Source organism: Rhyacophila brunnea, unplaced genomic scaffold (genome assembly GCF_057557595.1).
Source record: "Rhyacophila brunnea isolate RB1 unplaced genomic scaffold, BYU_Rbru_1.0 scaffold_6, whole genome shotgun sequence".
Classification (NCBI taxonomy): Eukaryota; Metazoa; Arthropoda; class Insecta; order Trichoptera; family Rhyacophilidae; genus Rhyacophila; species Rhyacophila brunnea.
In genome coordinates this window covers 47,827,649-47,850,183 of record NW_028233276.1, presented here as the reverse complement: position 1 = coordinate 47,850,183, position 22,535 = coordinate 47,827,649, and the positions used below count along the sequence as shown (strand labels likewise).

At 33.5% G+C, this 22,535-nt stretch overlaps 1 protein-coding gene across 1 annotated transcript in view; it reads right to left on the bottom strand.

The window, feature by feature from the left end:
• Positions 1 to 7,134: 7,134 nt before the first annotated feature.
• Positions 7,135 to 22,535, bottom strand: part of kmr (pleckstrin homology domain-containing family A member kramer) — a 143,246-nt gene continuing 127,845 nt past the window's right edge. The window contains exons 16-23 of the mRNA XM_085957084.1: positions 20,934 to 21,126; positions 15,599 to 15,793; positions 14,050 to 14,978; positions 13,197 to 13,406; positions 12,955 to 13,056; positions 11,328 to 11,424; positions 9,115 to 9,303; positions 7,135 to 7,420 (exon numbers count right to left, since the gene is read on the bottom strand). Coding sequence (XP_085813210.1) covers positions 9,239 to 9,303; positions 11,328 to 11,424; positions 12,955 to 13,056; positions 13,197 to 13,406; positions 14,050 to 14,978; positions 15,599 to 15,793; positions 20,934 to 21,126 — 1,791 coding nt within the window. The 3' untranslated portion in view covers positions 7,135 to 7,420; positions 9,115 to 9,238. The remainder of the gene's footprint in view (positions 7,421 to 9,114; positions 9,304 to 11,327; positions 11,425 to 12,954; positions 13,057 to 13,196; positions 13,407 to 14,049; positions 14,979 to 15,598; positions 15,794 to 20,933; positions 21,127 to 22,535) is intronic.

Below are 22,535 nucleotides of genomic sequence, written 5' to 3'. Positions count from 1 at the left end.
TTGCCAATGAACGATGATGAATTTGGATTGACTACTATTGAAAAGGAAAAAAATTGATAACGACCATAGTTCAATTTTGATTGAATCGAAGTGAAGAAATAATATTATAATTTGTCAAGAAAAGCAATGCAAGTTGCAAGTAAAGTAGGTACTGCTATACCATTCGTAACATCACATTCTTATGCGAAACGGGATTTTCTGCATTAGCTGCAATGAAAACCAAATATCGACCCCGTTTAGTAGAGCACTTTGTGCTAAGAAACAAGCACATCCATCACATGAAAAACAAATTAATTTAAAAATGAATATAATAAAAGTACTTAGTAAAATCTTGTTTATTTTTATACTTGATTAAGTTTTTTTTCTTTGTTGTATTAAGTAGTACATTTTTGGCTATTTAAAAAGGTCTCTGTATTATTTAATGAAAGAAAGGAGGGAGGCGCCAAGATTAGATTTTTTTTAAAGGGAGGCGTAGTAACATAAAGTTTGGAAACCACTGATGTATAATAACAATAATAATATATAAAAAAGGGTAAATGATAGGAACAAAAGGGTAAATAAAAAAAATTAAATCAATAATCTATTATTTGTTTTGCACTCATATTTTGTAGGTATTGTACAATATTTCAATGGGGTGGGTATTTTTATTGTTATGTTCACAAACAAATCCTTCGAGTAAAATGTATATTATATTACAAAATTTGTTCCGACTATTTGAATGTTCTTAACGTAAACGATAACTATTATTATGACACTGTTGTTTTTCAATTATTCACTAAAATACCTTTAAAAAATCAACATAAAAATATAATAATGATATATGATACAAAAATGTACACGAGTGATAAACGGTGAACTTCCAAAAAAATATTTTAAAATGGACGAATCACGCTCACAGACTGTTTCATTAATTCAAAAAAATAAAAATCTATTTAAAACAAGTCATAACGTAATAAGTGAACCGTAAAAACTATAATCTATTGATAATATAATACAAATAATAAGTTGTACATTCTACATCTAAAATAATACATATGTTCAAAACTGATAAAAAATCATGTTTTTAGTTTAAAATAATATCTAATTGCATTTGGATGTCCCAACTCATTAATGATATTGTATTAACATGTATTTACAATAACAATAATACTTAAATGGTATTTATATGACACAAATAGTTATAATGAAGTGCTAAATAAATTATAATTCATGAGTACACACTACGTATGTATGTATGTCAATTGTTAGGTTCTCAATCATTATATTAGAAGTTATTTTATGAAGCAAAAATTGCTTAAAACACGTTTCAATTGTAATTTACATATTATGGGTGTTGAAAATAAAATTATCAATGTTGTTTGTTTCACGTCAATGATATTTTATAAGAGTTAATAAACAAAACACAACCTTTCGGGTCTAAAATGTACAATGGCTATCTGCACATTTTTTTAAATATCGTGTTAGGTACACTTTCGTTACTTTTTAATGAATAATTACAAAGATTAATGGGTTAAAGCCGACATTGCTATTTAATTGCCATTGTGTATAATGGAGATTAACATAGGCCAATAAGTTACTGTCACTTAAAAAGAAAGGCATGGTTTTCTGTATATTCTTGAGCATATTTTCTAAGACACTAAATGTTTCTATCGTATTATAATAAACATTCTATGAAAAAAAGTTTCACATATTATCAAGTAGGTACAGTAACTAAACTGCGTCAGTGAGTGTCAAATAAATCAGTATCTAAAAACATTACAAAAACTAGGCCTCGTAAACCATCCGTAGTAAAATTCACAATACGCAATGGTCACTATTGTATTGTAATAATGCAAGCAAAATATTCAATAAAAGGATTCTTAAATGGCAGTTAGTTTTAATTGTTTCAGTAGGACACCCTAAGTAATAATATTGTTTATCTACCGTCTTATTGTTAAGTCACTGCTAATGTATTAATTTTATACTATTATTATATATTGTAAAATTGAAAAATAATTTGGAAGACTGCAAAGAGTACTGTTGGAAAATGTTAATTTTTATTTAAATGGCCAACAAGTGTGGTACACAAAAACCAATGAATGCAAAATGGGAAAATTTTATTAATTAATTATACAGAAGGTATTATTACGTGTATATTTAATTAACTATTAGGTATATTATTATCGTAGGTAATAAATTCTTATTATAATTTTTGAAAAATTTTAACAAAGTTTTTCGATAATCTACGTATGTTTCAAGTGTGTTCTGTTTTATCAAATTCGTACGCAAACTAGAAGTGAATATAGGTACTATGTAGGTGCCGTATCCATTACAACTTATCCTTACCGATTCGTGGGGATGCGTTTAACTAATAAATTATTATAAAAGTATCTTCGCTTTCTATTGAATTTAATTATATTACAATCATATTAAAACCCTTTGAATGCTAATATCATTGTATATAAAACCAGCGAGAAATGCTAACTACAATCGTTGTTGACTTCATTAATGCTTAGAATGATAAATTAATTTGGGATCTTCTTACTATGCAATTGATTTTTACTAGGTTTGCTATGCACATTTAATTACTCTTTTTAACACTTCTTTTCCCTATTAGATGATTTATTTACTGAAAATTAAAGTTCTTCATAAAAGGAGAATTCCCTGTATACAGCTGAGTCCTGTTAGAACATCTAATTGACAATTTAATTAATTAGATGCACCGAAACATAAAAAAATAAGGTAGTTGAGTGTAAGCAATCTGAGATTATTGACAATTATCAAATCAATATAGAGAATTATACTCCTGGGATTTTATTTTCAACTTTATTTGGATCCGCTGACAAAACTATAGAATGACCTCTGAATGAACTTCAAAGAGAAGCCGAGCAAAGAATAATTGATAATAAGATCAAATAAAAACAGCATTTTTGTCAACAGGAAATGTAGTTTCATCCGCCGTCAATTGAGAAGTTTTCAGACAATCAGGCAATCCTCCATTCAATCCGACCCGCCGCGAGTTGTTGTCATTAGTTTGGTGTTAAAATAATGATCCGATGTCCCACGATCGATAAGAAAGTTAGGGTGTTTGAAAATTAAAACCATATTTTTTTATCATAATTATAAATCGTGGCATTTCTCACTGGGTTTTTGAAAAACATCATAGCAGCGAAAAGGACAGATTATTTTTATTTTCATGTCATGTTTCTATAATGAAAGCGTTTGGGTATAAAAGAGGCACCTGAAACATTTCAGATATCAGAATATGTCTCGATGTTAAATCAATGTCTCAATGTCATAGAGAAGTTGATTAAAATATTATTCTTTTGTTGCAAAACAATAAAATTGTGTAATTAATTGCCATAAATGAATACAATCTATAATTTTGTTATGGTAATTGGAATATTGTGAGGTGAGGTGAGGTGCGACGATGAAGTTCAACTGTGAATGTGTAAACAATTTTATATGAATTCTAAACAACACTAAATTTACACTTGTCAACAATTTTAGTGAGTTTTCTCTACATTAAAAACAAACATTTAATATTATTAGTTATAAAAAATAGGGTGTAGAGGTGACCGTTCAACAGGGAAAATTGAAATATTCTAGCTAGATTTTACATTAATAGTAAATACACTATCATTTGGACGTATGCAAGTTGCATCCACAAGATGTCTACTGCTGAAGATCGATTAGTGGAATCACGCAAACGTGAAATCAAAATGGCATACTACAGGTGAAACATTAATATTATTGTGATCGACGAACGTTGAACAGATTTTGTAGACGCATTATTGTACTTTACGGTGTTGAGAATAAGTATACCGTGAAAAATATTAGTATTTCTCTTACAATATATTCATATTTAATGATATAAACAAGACGATAAATGCCAAAATACTATTGGCCCAATTTTGATAACAACATTTAATTAGTGCGTCAAAGCAATCCTACAGTCATTTTGTTGCATACATCATTATGCTAAAGCGTTACGTAGAACGAGTAATTATTACGATATGATATTAAATTTAAGGTTATAATATGATATACGATCAATATATTTTTATAGGAATTCCCCAGATTCTAAAATATCGGTTGACTTATTCCGGTGTCCGGGATATTTCAACATTATAGATGGATGTTCTTTAAGAAATTAAATTTGTAAACAGAGTCATCGCAATATTGAGGAGATAATAAATTAATAAGTAAAATCCGAGATTCTTTCTAACGACAAATTAATGTCTCGATCACTATACTAGGTGTGTGCTTAAGCTAAAAGCAAGCTTTTAATAACAGTAATTGCGATACATGTTACATAATTTACACTAGATATTTTCGTTAAATGTTTTTATAAAAGTCTTTTTGAATCATTAGTTTTTTTCTCAAATCGGTGGGTTTAATCTAGTCTTTTTGAAATAATTTAAGTCAATACATTTCTTTGAATCATACACGAGGTCCCCGGACAGAACAGTCGACAGATTCCAGTCGTTCCTGTTACATATTATTATTATGAAACTTTTACAAATTACGTAAGAAAATTCATTCAAGTTGACTAATTAATTTATTCGAATATTGTATTCCCAAGATAATAATCTAATATTTTATATAAATACATATTGGGATTTGTGCCAGAGAAGCAGAATTAAAACCGTCTATGGTCCCTTTGTATAGGTAAAAATGGTTGAATGTCAGATGCTCAAAAGTTTGATCGAGTCCATGCAGGGAAACCCGAATGATTTTAAAGATTACAGAAATAAATTGGTACATCATTGTAGGGATAATCTCATTACAAATTTTAGTCCACATGACCTTTATTATAATATGCTTTTGACAAATTAATGAATAAGAAGTTATTATAGCAAAAGACACTGCCGACAGTCCAACATTTATGTTTTATTTCGTGAACAGGTATGAAAATAATAATAATATGTACGTAATTCCTTCTATATTAGACAGTGAATGAACGAAACACTTTCAATTGTTAATACTGAAGATATCCATGTGGAATAAACAGTGTTATAGACATTTTTAATTACAAGAAGTAGATGAATCAATCATCGTCACTAGAATTCACAATAAAAACAATCTTGTATAATTTTTCATTCTCAACACTTAAAAAGATGCTATGATGAATGACAGACAAAAATAAGCTCATTTCGTCAGACATTTTTCCCTCGTCATAAGTTGACGTTAAAGCATTGTCCGAATAGGATTATTCATAAATGGGTTTATAGACTACGATCCCCCCCCTTAAATAGAAAGTGGAAGTAGAAAATGAATAACTATCAAAGTGAATTTTATTACAAGTATGTATATGCGTAGGTACATTACATATTCGAAAAGTTAAGAGCACAATATGAATAAGCCTACGGGTAGCCAGTTGAGATAATTATCATCCATAATTATTGAACAATTGATATAAGCCAAGTATATCTACCCATTGTGGCAGAGATCCAGTGAAAGAGAGAACTTATTCTTGTTGTGCTTTCAACCTATAATTTATAACATAATTTACTGAAATGATACAGCTTTGTATATAAACATCATCATGACAAAATCATTAACACTATACCGATGGGTCAATACAAAAGTACTAAAGAGGACTTCATATAATTTTATTTTATTTAAATACGTAATTGATCAGAATCACTAAGCTATTGTCTATTGGTTCGGAAGAACTACCAACCCTACGATATAATATTTTTTGACAGAAAAACTTTAAACCGTTCAATCTGAATTGACAGTTACATTGACAGGTTTGTTAATAGCATTGACAATTATTATCATTTTGAGACCACAATAATTTAACAAATCGCATTACGTTACGACAAAAGATAATTGTATACTCAACGATTAATTTCTACATACTCAGCTTCTACTCCACCGATATAATATTTATTATAGGTATAGTTCAATTTAAGCCGTGAATACAACTTTTAAAATGTCTAGGTCTTAATATTTTATTAATGTAAGTCGTTTTTCATGCATAATAATTTATATATGTAAATAGTTTTAAATAGTGTGTGTGCGATCATATAAATTTGAATGCTACCATTACATTATGCACTTAAGTAGAGTGTTTGAGTTAAGTGAGCATTCACAACGGTCCTACCTATATCTTATGTATTTATTATTATGCTTATTATGTAGTTCACAAACGTGTATATTATTATTTAATGATACATTCATATTGCAGTCTCTAATTGACCGTATGTTGTGTGTCGATTAAACATCAAAGCTAGTACTAGATTTAGTAAACAATTTTGTAAAAATTTTCAATACTACCACACAAAACATCCAATCGAAGGTAAATCGAGTGTCAATAATTGCCTTCGTTAAAAATGATTAAGTAATTTTCTACACTTTGATGATTATAATAATAAGTCATTTAAAATTTATTTACGAGATCGATAATTTGCTTCAATATTAATTATTCTAGATTAACAATTTTGGAGTAAGTCATGACGACTATTATTCCGATACATATAATATTTGTATGAGACACGAAAAGCTTAATTTTGATTTACATATAACATATATCATGATTATGAGAAGTGCTCCGATAACATTGTCAACAATGTATGCACTGATATCGACTAATCACTACACTCTAACAGTGGATATCGAATATAACATCTGACTCATTACGGATCAGTAACGAGCTTGATATGTCCACGTGTTTTTACAATGTTGATTATTGTAAAATATTACGAGAATCTCTCGAAGCGGTCAAAATAAATAAGTCAGCAAACGCTTAATTAAAATGTCTAAGAATTTATAGACGATGAATACTTATATCCGTAGTGAATTTATGGAAAATCGGTGGCCAAATTTAGCCAGAACGTCTTTCCGTAATATAAAGCTGCTGCAGTAGTGAATAATACTCGCCTTCGAGTGAACGGTAATATAGGGTGCACCACTTATAAAATAGACAGGTACAATAAATACTTAACCGTAGAGAAAAATTTACAAATCACAAAAATTAAGTAAACAAATTTTTTAAATAACATACAATATTGAGTATATTGCGACTTAACAGTATGTTTTATTACGTTCAATTTAATATGAACGAGTGTCAAGAAAACTTGTCGGTATTTAAATGGTTACATATTTTCACTAATGGCCTGCATTATTTATAGTATGTAATTTTTTTTTACATTGTACATTTTACATCATAATAATATATTGTATTTTTTGATAATTTACTGTGAAAAAAAACTAGTAAATTCTAGTTGTACCGTTCATCCACGGGTATCTTATTATTTAATCGATGAAATAATGTATACTGGCTGTGAAGGGATGTTATAAAAGTTCTTTCGGTGAATATTTCAAGTGAAGAAGTTGTCTCTCTGCTGGTAGAGCGGCAACTCCACATCAGGCGAGAGGTCTGCAGAATCACAGCTGTCGTCACCGTCCGTTGGCGCTGTTTGCAGAGCTTTCACTGTCAATTTAACAACACATTAGAAAAATACAACCAAATGTTAAACCGACTACATAAACAGAATATCAATATGTGTCAATTTGCCAAAATGATTCACTTTTAGTACCTACGTATATTTCTTGACTATTCTAATGAATCGAGATATTTTTGTTTAATGAGATAAATTCATTCATAAATCAATAAGATAAATTCATTTCAAAATACATAATAATTATTATAATCCATAATTCCTTTGACATAATTTTTGTAGTTGTGTGCCACATCGAGAACAAGGTTTGACAGTTGAAATTTGATAGACTCCAAGTGACAGGAACGGTGTAAACACTGTCAATGATAACGGCTATAGGCAATTATCTACTTCTTTCACACGGGAAGAAATAGTATCTGCGGTGTTCATGGCCCCCACAAGGGGGGGGGCTAACAGGGCTCTAGCCTAGCGGCCCGGGCTCAGGGGGGCCCGGCGTGACGGGTCAATCAGATATTTAAGATAAACACCCATCACAAATTTGCTCTAATAGTAGGTAAAAAAAGTCGCTATTTCATCGCGGCGCTATTTCACAAGAGAGAATTTTACATGTTTAAAAAATGAGGTCGTTAGATCCATTTTTATTGTTTTGTGTTGATACTCGACAACTACATAATTCAAGTAGATGTATTAAAACTATAAAAATCCCTAAAAATAAACCGAAGGCCCTTACTTTTACCTCTAACACAATTTTGAAAACGCTTCTGTTGTGCGTCACACATGCCATTAAACTTAGCGATAGGTAGGGGGGCCCGCCAAAGATCCTCGCCGGGGGGGCCGTTTTAGGATGTTGGGGCCATGGCGGTGTTACTGTAGTCTAGATGCCAACAATAATATTAACATCACTATTTTGACAATTTTTTATGTCTTTATTAAAATTAATTATTAAATTTAATTGTTCTCTTTATGATTTCAGATACAAAATTACATAGCTTTATGTATCATATTATATTATGTACTATGGCAAATAATAAAAGCATCAAATCAGAATAAAGAAAGACATGACTAACTTAAAATGGATCATGCATTTATGATGCAATATTTGTGTATGCAAAGGGGTTAAAACATTGTGTGGGGATGGGACGGAATAGCAAGCTCACATCGATGAAATCAAATCTAATCAATATCATTAGAGTTTAAATCACACAATTTGTCCAGTTTGTAATCATATCGGTGTGACAATACTGTATTTCTATTTCTAGCGAAATTGACAGATGACAAATGAAGGCGTCCCCCGAAAAGGGGTCTATATAATACATCATGTCAAAAAGTGATTTTATTGACTAAAACGGGTCTATATAGCATTGTTCACGTTATTGGAAAGTTTTATTATTGTATCGGCCACAGTTTTGGAGATATTAGCAATACTAAAATGCTTACCGTAGAAGAGGGGTCTATATTATTATTTTATTATCCAAAAAAAAAAAAAAAAAATAACAATGATAAAGAGTGCTTTTATAAACATAATTATTATCACAGATATACTCCAATAGTCCGCATGATCAAATAAAACGTTTTTTCTTCTCCTGAACAATTTTGTTTTTGCATATAGACCCTTTTTCGGGGGACGCCTTCAAATATACAATATGATCACAAGCACAGTTACACCGGGACCAATTCTGCGATTTCTATCTCTACTGTGATTTAAATGAATTTAAAAAATACTCACTTTTGGTTGGGTCAAGCGGCTCTCACAACATAACCGAGCATTAGTAGTTATTGCTAAATGGGTTTGCAGTTGTGCTTTGGTTATAGGTGGTAACTTAACAACGGATCGGGTGGCAAACATTTTTTTAGGATTTTTGGCTGTCGACAGAGTCGGGCGACGGCGGCTGCCGGCCGGCTTCCGGTCCCGTACCTGTTTGAGGAGAAATTAAAACAACACGAAACACATAAAAGCAAAAGGTTCTCATGCACTGGTCAATTTTAAAAGGGTCACTACCCGAATAAATTAGAGTTGGTGATAGTATGTTTTGAAATAATTATGCATTGTTCTTAAATAAAATCCCAACCTCCGGGTTTCAGGTTGATTTAAAAAATGATAACCACAAAGTACAAAAGTGTCCTAATATAAGTCTAGTATTGCCGAGTTTAGATAATAACCGCAGTTATAAATTAATATTCCATCTCTCGTAGTAAAAGCGATAAAAAGTTTAGGCAGGTTTTATAAATCCTAAATTTATAATTTGGTTCATTATATGAATATGTGTATTAAATAAGGCGCTAAGTACCAAAAAGTAGTATTGCCTGTGGTTACAAAATAGTGAGTCATTGCAGTAAAATTCCATGAAGCAGATATTTTGAAAAATGTTGTTTCATAGTGTGAAGCAATCTCGGCAGCTTCCATAATTTTAGGAATTAAGAACTCGCGAGTGTCAACACACCATCGACAGCCATTTTATATTGAATGCCTTTGACCACTGCAGTGGTACTTACACCATTATAAATAAAAGACGCCAACGGACTTACAACGTCGCCATATTTAAATATTTTGTTGTATTTTTTTGCCTTGCTTGATCCACTTAGACCACAGTTGACGTTATTGGCATTGATACGTAGAACATTTTTCTATAAAAATGTCAGTTTTTATTTTTTTGGTACTTAGCGCCTTAATTAATACACGTATTCATATCATGTATACAATAATCAACCCAGTTTACCCGGCTGGCATAAAGAAATGTTCATTTGAAATGATATCATTATAAAATTTAATCTTAATTTACAATGCATAAAAAATTCAAAACAAAAATTTAAAAGAAGATGAGAATGATTATGTTTTGAATATAAATCCACAATTTATCACATTGAAAACTATCTATTGATTATTTCTAATACATTACATAAAATAAAGCTTTTAGCTAACTTTGATTATATTTTTAAATAAATTGTGGACTTATAATGGCATAATGTTATCATAATAATATGGATGTGTGATATAAAAATTGTTCATAGACCATGTTTATTGTCTTTGCATTTTTGACTTTGTAAACTACACAATGAAGGTAAAATGTTATGGCTGTAAAATTCACAACAAATCAAAAGTAGAAAACACAGGAATTACCAAAACACTTAAAACTTTCAAAAAACATGCATTTTTACTATGAGAACTCAACGGATGGTTTAGTGAAAGCGTAAACCTTAAAAAAGGGAATTTTAGCTTGCTGTAAGCAAATACATAATGATAAAAATTAAATGTGTACAGCTGCGGACGATACTAGAACTAGGTATATTCTCAAATTATATGTCAGCTTACAGCTTGATTATAATAGTTTAGCAATTAGTTTGGAGTCTGTAAAGTGTCAGTAAACCAATAATGAGATGTGTCGTGGATGATTGATGACAGATTTAGTGTAACTGTGAATGAGTTAGAACAAGGGTGAAACATATCAGTGCGAATGATGACAATTCTAATGTGCGATCATTTCATTCTTTGAATATCAGTTTGTTAAATTTAAAAATATATTGCATTGTAACAATGCCATTTTTTTATTAAATCTTGCAACGATCGTATAATGGATGCCAGCGAAGCTGTTGTCCAATACCCCTTAATAATTTTAAAAACACTTTCAGAGCATCTAAATTTTTTGATAGAAAATCAATTACTTAATTTATGATGAGGATAAAAATGACATACGTTTAATGAATGACTGAAAATACAAGTAATAGATATGATTTATAAATAATGACAGTTTAAAAAAAATATTAAAATTATAAGCGCTTCAAAAAAGGTGTGAACGCTTTACGAGCAGTTTCATAATGAGCTTTAGAAGGTACCAAATGGGATTAATACTCATAAAATTGTATAAAAAGGTCTATAGTTACTTTTGATACCTGATTGAAAAACAATACCATGACATGCAATGAATTGTGCATTGTTCTTACCGGCTACGATCTTGCTCATTTCCATGACTTGTTTGGCCAAGATCTGATTTAGTTGGAGTAAATGTTCTCTCTGTCGCTTATCTTCACCGTCAGGACTCTGGAAACAAAATATAAACATAGCGTTACGTATAATTATGTAGTTTAACCGTATACTCATGGATGCACAATGAGTCGGAAATGAGTGGACCGTTTGTCTTTCATCATGTTACTAACAGTGGCGAAGACTTCCTGTTGAACATACATAATATTATATAGTACATAAACAAAAATTATAAAATACACGCCTTTCACACCTGGACACTGAGTGAGTCACTGTTTTATCCACGTACTGTATCAAAAGTAAAAACCGATCGGGTCTTTGAACTGGAGCATTGAAAAACATCATGTATTTTTTTACCCAGCCGCGGGATCAAACCACCTCGGAGACCGACTGAGCCACCGCGAGTGGTGTACAGTGTATATTAGATATTAATAGCGCCTGTACACGTTGTGCATAGATTTACTGGCAGCAATAGTGAGTATTTTAAACTATCGTGACAATAACTGTTTACACGTAAAAGTGCTGACTGTCTCTCCAATTCATTCTTCAAGAGTGAGTAAGACGCGATGTTGTCATTGTATGGTACTATTTTGTACTATTTGACAGCTAGTAAAAATCGGTCAACCTGAAAATTCATTCGTAGTTCGTTTTTTCGCCAGCAGGTTTGCCACTATCGTTCTACTGTGCAGGTGGAGATCAAAAAATCCCTACTATAACAAGAAAATTCAGAAGCTTCCAAACTTTTTTGATTCATGCATGCAATCTTGCCAACTGCACGATAATACGTTTTCTTCTTATGGCCGCGATAATACTTACTGTCCACAGTAAATCCATGCATGTGTAAACAGGGTAACAATTCATTCTGACTTGTAAACTGAAAATTTCAGAAGAATGGAATATTTTTAGTGTATTTTAAAAAACATATTTCTTATTTCTTCACAACAGGCAATTCACATGTTTGAATAGACAGGATATGTGTAGAGTCAATAATTCAATCACAATTAATTTTCATTTAGAATCTGGGTAGTCAATTAATAGATTAAGATAATCAATTAATATGGGTGCCGCCATCTCATTCTTCTTCTTATTGTGCCATCCCCTAGCGGAGGTCGGCCACCACCAAGGCGATCTTATCTTTGTCGTCTGCAACCCGGAATAGTTCGGTGGAGCTGCACTCGTACCAATCACGGAGGTTCTTAAGCCACGAAATGCGGCGCCGTCCTCTGCTACGCTTCCCATTGATCTTTCCTTGAATGACAAGTTGGGGAATGCTGTATTTTTGTCCTCTCATAATGTGGCTGAGGTATTGTAGTTTCCTGGTTTTGATACTACGTAGAACTTCTCAGGCCTTCCCCATTCGATTGAGAACTTCAACATTTGTCACCCGGTCACTCCAAGGAATATTGAGGATGCGTCTATACAGCCACATCTCGAAAGCTTCAAGTCTCCGTGACATCTCTTGGTTTAGCGTCCATACTTCCATACCATAGAAAAGAATTGAGAGCACATAACAACGTACCATACGCAGTCTCAGACCTAGGTTAAGATCTTCAAAGTTTGACAATTTAAATAGATTGAAAAAAATACCTTGCTGGGATCACTGGATGGAGTCGTGCTGGAGAGCATCTTCTTTATGGACTCCACTTTCTCCAGCCTCTTCTTCTGTTCCTCGGGAGATAATTCTGGAAGCTGTGCAATCAGACAAATACTTGTAAATAATAGCTGATGAAGAACCAACTTCATGTGTAAAATTGTTAAAATACCTATAAGTATTAAGTCGAGTTATAATTAACATGAATTATTAGCGAAAATAAATCACTTCCACTGACCTGTTCAGGAATATATCGCTCCGGGATGAGGATCTTATTAGGTGCAGCCAGCAGGCGATCGATGGTCTGTTCAGAGTAATGATCGGCGGTGGCATTGGTAGGAAGGGTGGAGCGGACGACGTCAGGGGGCGCCACCAAAGGCGGAGGACCGCGAGTGCTCGCTCGGAGAACGCGTTCCATGTCCACGTCGTCTCTCGCTCGCCACCATTTCTGAACATATAAAATGAATCCATGTCAAAATTAGATACAGCAATGAAACAACTTTCACAGGAATAATATGTGCCACATTAATTTTAGACATAATTAATTACACGTTTAAACATTGTTGAAAATTCAAACATCAAGCCGGGCGGGCAAAATGATAGCATTAATGCACATTTGAAATTATTTTGAATAGCAAAATTGTATGCGTCTTAAGACACCACTGTGGCGTATGCAGTTTGTAACTATTGCCAACTATAAGACGCCACATAGACGGGGGCGATAGGTAGTGTTCATATAATAATAACGACCATTCATACCAAATGCAAGTTTCAGGATTTATCTTGGCAACAGCTACCCACTGATAAAATCGACTGTTTGAATGTATCCTAAAATCTTTAAATGCTTACAGTTTTTGACAGATATGATCGATAATAGGGTGAAGTTTGCTACCATTGAATTTGCAATGTGAAATGCCTACCAATTAATTTAATACCTACTAGTCAGCCTCATTTTAATATGTTTATGCTCCTGCTAGTAGAGAAAGTTTTTTTCAAACCCTGAAGTCGGGATCACCCAATCTTTTCATATAATATAATTCTAGGTCTCATGCAAAACATTGTACAGTAACTTTAATAGGAATCGTACAAACCTCTTCATAGAAGATGTCATTCTCCGGTGAAGACGGATCTAAGGCTTTGGCGGTCAAATGATGCGGCGCCGTGTAATGTCTCCTCTTCTCCTTGGGCACCTGCCTCCTGTGCTGTGACCCGTTGCTCTTGATGACTCCATTCTTCTCTCCGGCCATTTCGATGATGATCTGTCGGGCGGCTTCGCTCGTAAACACGGGGGACAGCTCCGCATTCACCTTAGTGAGACTGCCGATGCTGCCATTCTTGGAGAGTCCCGGACTCACGGGGCCGTTCATCAAAGGCCGGTGTACTTCCACAGGACTATCTAAGAACGGAACGGACTGCGACATACCATGCTTGGGCATGCTATAGCTATTTGCGGTGGGCAAAGGTAATATCTGATTACTGGATTGGTAACTTCCATACCTGCTGCTCGAAATCTGCAAAGCGTCATGATGATTGTTCAAGTAATCATTATTGTTCACCAGGGATGGACTCGACACGAACTTGTTGCTTGAATTAGCGCTCGAAATTGACATGTTATCGAAAGGAATATTAACATTCGTCAATGAGAGAGTATTCGGTGGGTTAGCGTGCGATCTCGGCTGATATAAGGCAGAATTGAGCTGATTATTATCCTTCTGATAGGAGCTGTACGTTCTCGAATTGGAGTGAACGTTCTCCGGTTGATATGCAGAATTGTACGAAGAGTACTGCGGCGGATTGGTTTGAAACCCACGAGGCAGGGACGACGTTCCCCGGCTCTGCTGATATGACAGAATGGTCTCCTCCTCCGCAAGCTGGTCCAGGGCTTTGACGGGATGCTGTGTCGGCCAGTCGGGGTTTCCGGGCTGCGAGGATCGTTCCCGATCTCTCTGACGCCGTTCACTTTCCCTTTTGACGATGCGGACGGTTTTAATCTCTTGCTTCTCGACATTAGTTAGGTTACCTGTGCAAAATTGAAAATTATTACATTATTATCATGGGTTTAGCTCGACAAATGCCATTTTGCCTATAATGTACAGAGAAAAAATACAAACAAAACTACATTCATAACTCAAAACCATCATGTCACAAGTGCCCTTTTGCTTTTGGAGCGATGATATGTACCTAGTGTAAAGTCTGCTACAAATGAATCTATTTTTCCAGTGACACTTTCATATAATTTAGGCTCCGTCATGTATAGAAGTGTTTTTTTAACATTCTACGATAAAACTTCGTTAATGAACAACGTTAATTTGAAATTCGCCATAAATTAAAATATTCGCTAAAATTCATAAAATCTATTTAGATACCTATAGATATAGCGAAATTCTACTAATTCCATGAAAGAAACATAATAGTCAACACTGATAATAATCTGAAAGAAATTGTATCAAAAACGGAAACAATGTTGTAAAATTGTAAGTTATAGATTTTCGGTCCCGTCGATTTCAAATTAAAGGGATTTACTGTACGTTGGATTCATTTATAACCTATTGACATTATTATGTAGATGACAAAATAATTGCAAAATAATCAAGTAGTAATGAACAGAGAACTCAACGCACAACTAAATTGAATACTAACCGAAGCCACCATTCTGTCCCGTCTCATCGCTAGCCAGCGGAGAATGGTTGCCGCCTCCGTTGCTGTCGTTGACCGCCGTGTCGATGTAAAGCGGCGCCATCCCCACCATGCTTCCGTTTCCGCCATGATCCACCAAAGATCCGGAGTCCAGATCGGTTTCCTGCCAGCCAGAGTGAAGGCGGGATTTCTTTGGATCTGAAACAAATAAATACTCTTGTGTGAAACCATCCATATCCATTATATGGCGTAATCCTAGCTTATTCTTAGTATAGTGAAATTTGTTAATTAATAACATCACAATATATTACTTACGTTTACTTTTTATTATGTTATACAAATACAATATATTGTTAAAAATACTATGGGTATAACAAAATCATATTTACAGCTTTATGGTAAGTCCTTATAGAAAAACATGTACATACATAACTATAATAATCTGGAAATTACTGTAATTAGCAGAGAAGAATGTATGTCAAAGATAAATGTTTTACATAAGCATACTACATGCAGTTAATTAATTGTGAACACCAACTTCACTTACGTTAATAAATTATAATATGCATAAAAAACAATATTTATTTAATTACCCATTTATAATATTATTATATAATGGAAATGATGGTCTCATTTGTTTGAGTACCTGCCTATATTGCCAAATAGAAGGTAATATATAAGTATAGCACCTGCAGCCCTATGTTGTAACTTGTGACATGAAGTCACCCGACGACATGACGTAATTGTGACGTATGCTCAATACACAAATCGAGGCGAGCCGCCCAATGCACACGGCTCACCATAGATTTTATTATGCTGAAACACCTATTTGTGTATGGGGACAATGAATAACGCCAGTATTAGAGTAGCGTTAATTTCTCGAAGACTATTGACTCACTCCGGTAGTACGTCACAATGATGTCATATGACGTCATGTCGCCGGGTGACTTCATGTCACAAGTTACAACATAAGGCCCCTGTACACGTGCATGGATTTACTGGCAGCAATAGTGCGTATTTTAAACTATCATGACAATAACTGTTTACATGTAAACGTGCTGACTGTTTCTCCAATCTCATTCTTTAAGAGTGAGCGAGACGCGATGTTGTCATTTTATGGTACTAATTCATACTATTTGACAGGTAGTGAAAATCGGTCAAACTGAAAATTCGTTCATAGTTCGTATTTTTGCCGGCAGGTTCGCCACTATCGTTCTACTGCGCAGGCGCAGATTGAAAAAATCCTACTGTCAGAAGCAATTCCAAACTTTTTTGATTCATGCATGCAATCTTGCCAACTGCAGGATTTACCCATACATTTTCTTACTGTTAACAGTAAATCCATGCACGTGTAAACGGGGTATGAGGTACATACATTGTTACTATACGCCAGTGTTTCCCAAAAACGGCACTATAACCTTCTTAGGAACACTGGAAGATACGAGGGCGGCTCAGTTACTAAAAAAGGCCAAATAATACAAATCAATACCTAAGGTTTTTCACCTGTATTAATTATTTAATATATTTTTAAACAATGAGGTTTTATAGTTTTATAGTTTATCACATTATGTGTCATTTATGTGTTTAAGTGGTGATATAGTCTACTTGAATAAGAACAAACAATGCAATTCAATAGTGAGCTTTCACTAGTATGGGTCTTTTCACATAGATTCAAAGCGCTTAGACACATGCACGGATTTACTACCATTATAATAACTACTGTTAAGTATCGCACCAATCTCATTTTTAGTCAGTGAGACGCATCGGTTGTTGTTGCGTGCAGGTTCACCACTATCATTCTATTACCACGCGCAGATATCGTGCAAGTTGCAACTATCGCATGGAAGTTCAGAAACCGCAGAACTTTTTTGATCCATGCATACAGACTTGCAACTTGCACGATGATACATGTTTACACCTGCATTTTATTGTTATGGTCACGATAATACTTACTTCCAGCAGTAAATCCATGCACGTTATAGAATTTTAGGTATGCTTTTTAAAATAAAATTTTATCATTTTTGATTAACTAGCAAAATCTACAATAAATGAGTGTGCTTGATAATAATAATAAAAACATACTTAAGGTGGGTTCAAATCACCTAATGATCCTGTATAAAACAAGATAGAGATGCATTTTCATCTTTGCGACAGACTGAGTAAGTACTGGTACCGTTAGCGAAGGGTGGAGGTAGGCTGTTAAGATCCGCCATAGATAGAGCACATTAAACTTTGTTAGTCATACGTATTTGTTTTTATTGAACTAAGACTACAATTTGACAAATCCTTACCTTACTATGAAAAGGTTCTAACTGACATTTTGGCCTAAAATGACTTTTTAGTGTGAAAAGGTTCCATTAGCCATATTCTATCATATACGTTCATTTCAGAGTCATCTATTGTTAAATATGGGAATAAGCAGTATGCCAGAGTTTTATCTACATGTCTTTTTATATTGAAAATATGACCATTCCAAATTTCAAACACTCATAGCTCAAAACATGGTCAAGTGCAATTAGAACCTTTTCAAAGTAAGGTAACGAAATGTTATTGGTTAGTTTTTAAAAATTAATTAAACCCTGCCTAAACCAAACCATAATAGTTTTGGTATATTTTGGGCGATACACCAAAATTGTGCACACTTTTTTATTCATACTTATTTGTTTTTGATGGATTAAGAATGTCATACTACACATATTGTCGGTTAATTTTTAAAATTCACGAAGCCCTGCCTAAACCAAACTATAATATATAAAAAATATCATTCTATTTATAAAATATCCAAAGTTATGTATGATTTAATTGCATAATTTTAGATATTATATAGATAGACGAGTATTTTTTGACTATTATCTATTATGGCTTGGTTTCACAGGGTTTATTTGAATTTAAAAACTAAGCAACACCATCTGTAAATTGTAGTCTTATTTCAATAAAAACAAATATGTATGACCGACAAAGTTTAGTGTACACTATTTATGGTGAATCTTAACAGCCTGCCTCCACCCTTCGCCACTGACCGGTACTGTACTGAATATGGATGATTTTGTATGAAAACACCAATTCATTCGACATCAATTATTTATTGTTATACAATATTATTATATGATAGAATAGATGGAAGAATGGATCTTTGAGCAAAATACTACATATTATTTACTAAATTATAAATTACAGAAATGTGTTTTAATTATTTATTCAATTTCTTATGTACAACGCAAATCTCCAGAAAATTATAGGCTTAATAAAATTAGTGAACCAAATCCTAAAATTAGTCATTAATTCATATATAAATTGTATTATTACGTTATCATGATGATGAATGATCCATGAGTAATTGAGTAATTGTATTCTACACAAATTGGCCAACTAGTTCTACGTAATTCCACAATCCGTCTTTAGCGATTGTTATGAAGCGAACGTTCTACTGAAGCGAGTCAAGAGATGAGACTAACTGTTCAAATCGACACTGGAAGAGTTGAGCGACTGTTGTTGATACAAGTGGGCAGGATGTGGGGGCAGAGGGGGGGGCACTAGGCCGAGGGTTTGCGACTTGTCGCTGATGTGGCGCACGGCCGCACTCAACTCCTGCCGCTGCTTCTGCAGGTCGCCCACCAAATGCTGTACGCGCCGCACTTCTGAAATTCACCACTACCGCTTTACGGACCTTCACACGATATGCGATATTCAGGCACCATGCACACAAACATATGACGTGGCGCCAACTTAATCCGAAGATATTCTACAAAATTTTATTCCTAACAGTGCACATAGAGTCGATTCAATCCACCAAAAAACTAAACTGTAAAATATTCAACCTTCCCTTTACGATGCTAATAAATTCTGTCCGCTCAGGTGATTTCACCTTGGGTAACCGTACGAGATTGGCAATGTTACAGTAGGTAAAATGGAAATGCCTGTTTTGGCAACATAAATAAGTCTAATAAGGTTTCATCATCATTATTTGCTATTCGTTTCATCTATAAAATGATCAAAAATCCAACAAAACCTAATTAGGTATATTCATATGAATATTTCTATACTTTCTTACAGCCTAAAAGTCATTTTGATCTCACGCCTTATTTTCATATCTCTTTCTCACAAACGAGAGTGTCTCTTTTTGTCGCATATACAAGTAGATCTATATCTTTTATTCGTAATGGAGTGTGACGCTCTGTATGCAATGTGCATTTATAAATCATGACGGATAAATGAAATCTGATGGATATTTAGCAATTACTATATGTATTTACTGTATTTTGACAATAATATCATTTTAATTAGATGTAAGTAACATTAATGATTCTAGGAATAGCCGAAATATGAAGATAACGAAATGCATCTTAACTGAAATATTTGCAGTTTAATGGACTAGGTAACCTAAGATGACATAACAGTAACGGGAGTGTTAACATCATTTCATCAAAAGAAAAACGACATTAGTGACTTTGTATTTGTGCTTAAGATAAATGTAAAATTGGTGGAAATATGAGTACATCCGCTAATTAAAAATACATAATATACCTACTAGTGCACTGTTTCAATTACTGGAAGGATATAAAACATAATACATAATTTCCTGCCTACCTTTAACCATTAGCATTTTTTGGGTTCTGTGTCATTTGAAAACTAGTGGCTAATAGTAAACTAGAGCCAAATGACACTGATGCTAGAAAATTCGATATGTTTTGACAGAACGGTCGAACTATAACTGAAAGCGACAATCCTTCCAATTTTGTTGCAAAACAAGTGGTTATTTTCCAACTAACAATGGTGCCGACTCAGTGTGCATGAGTGCATTAAGTTACATGTGTTTTGTGACATTATATTATACACAAAACCGTATGAATTGCAATTGAATAAAATTTGTATGTGGATGGGCTAAGTGTAGTACATAGTACATTGTAATTCATAGTACATAAACAAAATCTTTATGTAATAATAAACCTGAACCTAGCCTAACCTAATCTAACTATAAATTTATTACAATACATAAACACCTCTCCATTTGAAGACCTTTAAATTTTCTTCAAATCAAAATTTGACAATTTGAAAATTGAAAAAGGAATAAGTACTAAATCAAAAAATTTTGTTTTTATAGAAATTAAAAGACAATCACAAAAGTTCATGGAAACACAAGAAAGAAGAGACTATTATTAATCAAAATGAAGAGAAATAAGTTTCAATCACGACATGCAGCAAAATTTCATAAAATCACACAAATTAGTGCATGTTACATTTATTTTAGTAGATGTGGTCATATCAGTGCAACAGATTTCTTGATTAGATTACGATTATATCACAGCAAACCATTCCATTGATGAACAAAAATACGCACCATCTTCAAGCATAGCCGTGGTATCGGCGGCCGTTCGTCCATCGGGGCCGATGTCCTGGTGACTGTGACTGGCGGACATGTTTTGGTTTCCGTAGCCGCCCACCTGCTGATACTGCTGACCTTGAAGCTTCTGCCGGAGCACTGTGAGCTCCTGTTCCAATCGCGCATTTCCAGCGACCGTCTGTTCCAGTTTCTAAAAAACAAACATAGTCTGTCAGATGTCTAGCGGGTCTCTCCTGTATTTGTCTACCGACTCATTGAAAATGAGAGGACAAGCAAAACTAATTTATTATATTAGGTGCTTTCATTAAAATCTTTCAATATATTTCTCAATTTGTGGAGAAATGGCTATTACAAATTTCCTATACACCTATTTACGATTTATCAAAAATTCAATATTTACCGTGAACAGCGTTTTGCGGTTGGAGCTTAAATAATCGGATTTAATATTATTCCACGATTATTATTTTCAAATTACAATAATACGTCTATTTTTACTAGGCAATAAATCCTTAGTTGTAATAAAATGTAATCAAAATAAAATTATACATATCGGCATTTGTTGGTATGCCTTTAATTTATCAGCTTCTGTAAGTCAATAAGTTTTAAGCATTTTGCTGGTTTTAAAATTTATAGACTGGTTGGGCCAATTGTGGTTGTCATTCTTTCTTCCCACCTACCCTCGAATCCTAATTAATATTGTCACAAGACCTGACGACGAGCAATTACGGGTTATCTAAGCTTGTTATAGCTTTACCGTTGCTAACTACAGCGTGACTCATACAAAATGTATCTATGACGGTTTATCAATAAATTTGTTACGGTTTGAGTGAACTTCGCGTCTATATCAACCATCTTGAACTCATCATCATCATTCATCAACCTCATATATCATCCATCAAAAGTGTACTGTCCGTTTACGAGTGCGTGAGTGTGTGAACACTGAACCAGCTCCAGCTCGCGCCAGACCCCTCAACAAAAAGGTCAGTGTCTGGCATCCTGTGTAAACCCCCCCCCCCCCCTAGATCCATAATCCACCAGCATCTTCAAATTACAGTTCACTACAAAAGCGCTACCATAGACTATTACGTCATATTGTGTGAAATTACATAGAATATGTAGCTATGTATTTTTTGATAGACTTTAAGAATAATTATTATGTGAATGATGTCATATCTAAATACATAAACTCTAAAATGAGATTTTTGGGTGACCATTTTTATACCTAACCTGAGTGTCTATTATTTGATTAATTATATGTTTATTTAAATAAAACACAATTTTATAAGTAGTACTTATTCCACTTTATTAATTAAATTTTGGACCGGTTTCACCCTCAAGTGGAATAAGTACTATAAAATTGTGTTTTATTTAAATAAACAAATATTTAACCAAATATTACAACGGAGTTCCACCATGAATTGATAGTTAACACTATGTGTCTGTTTATACTATTGATTTCTCTTGATAAACTATGATAATGCCATTGTCTATTTATAGTACAACTAATCGGGCTCTAACAGACATGAAGCTCACATTGTTTGGCCCAAAATCAACAGATGAAGTATTTGAATGTGCTCTTTCCACAACGATCAAGTATTT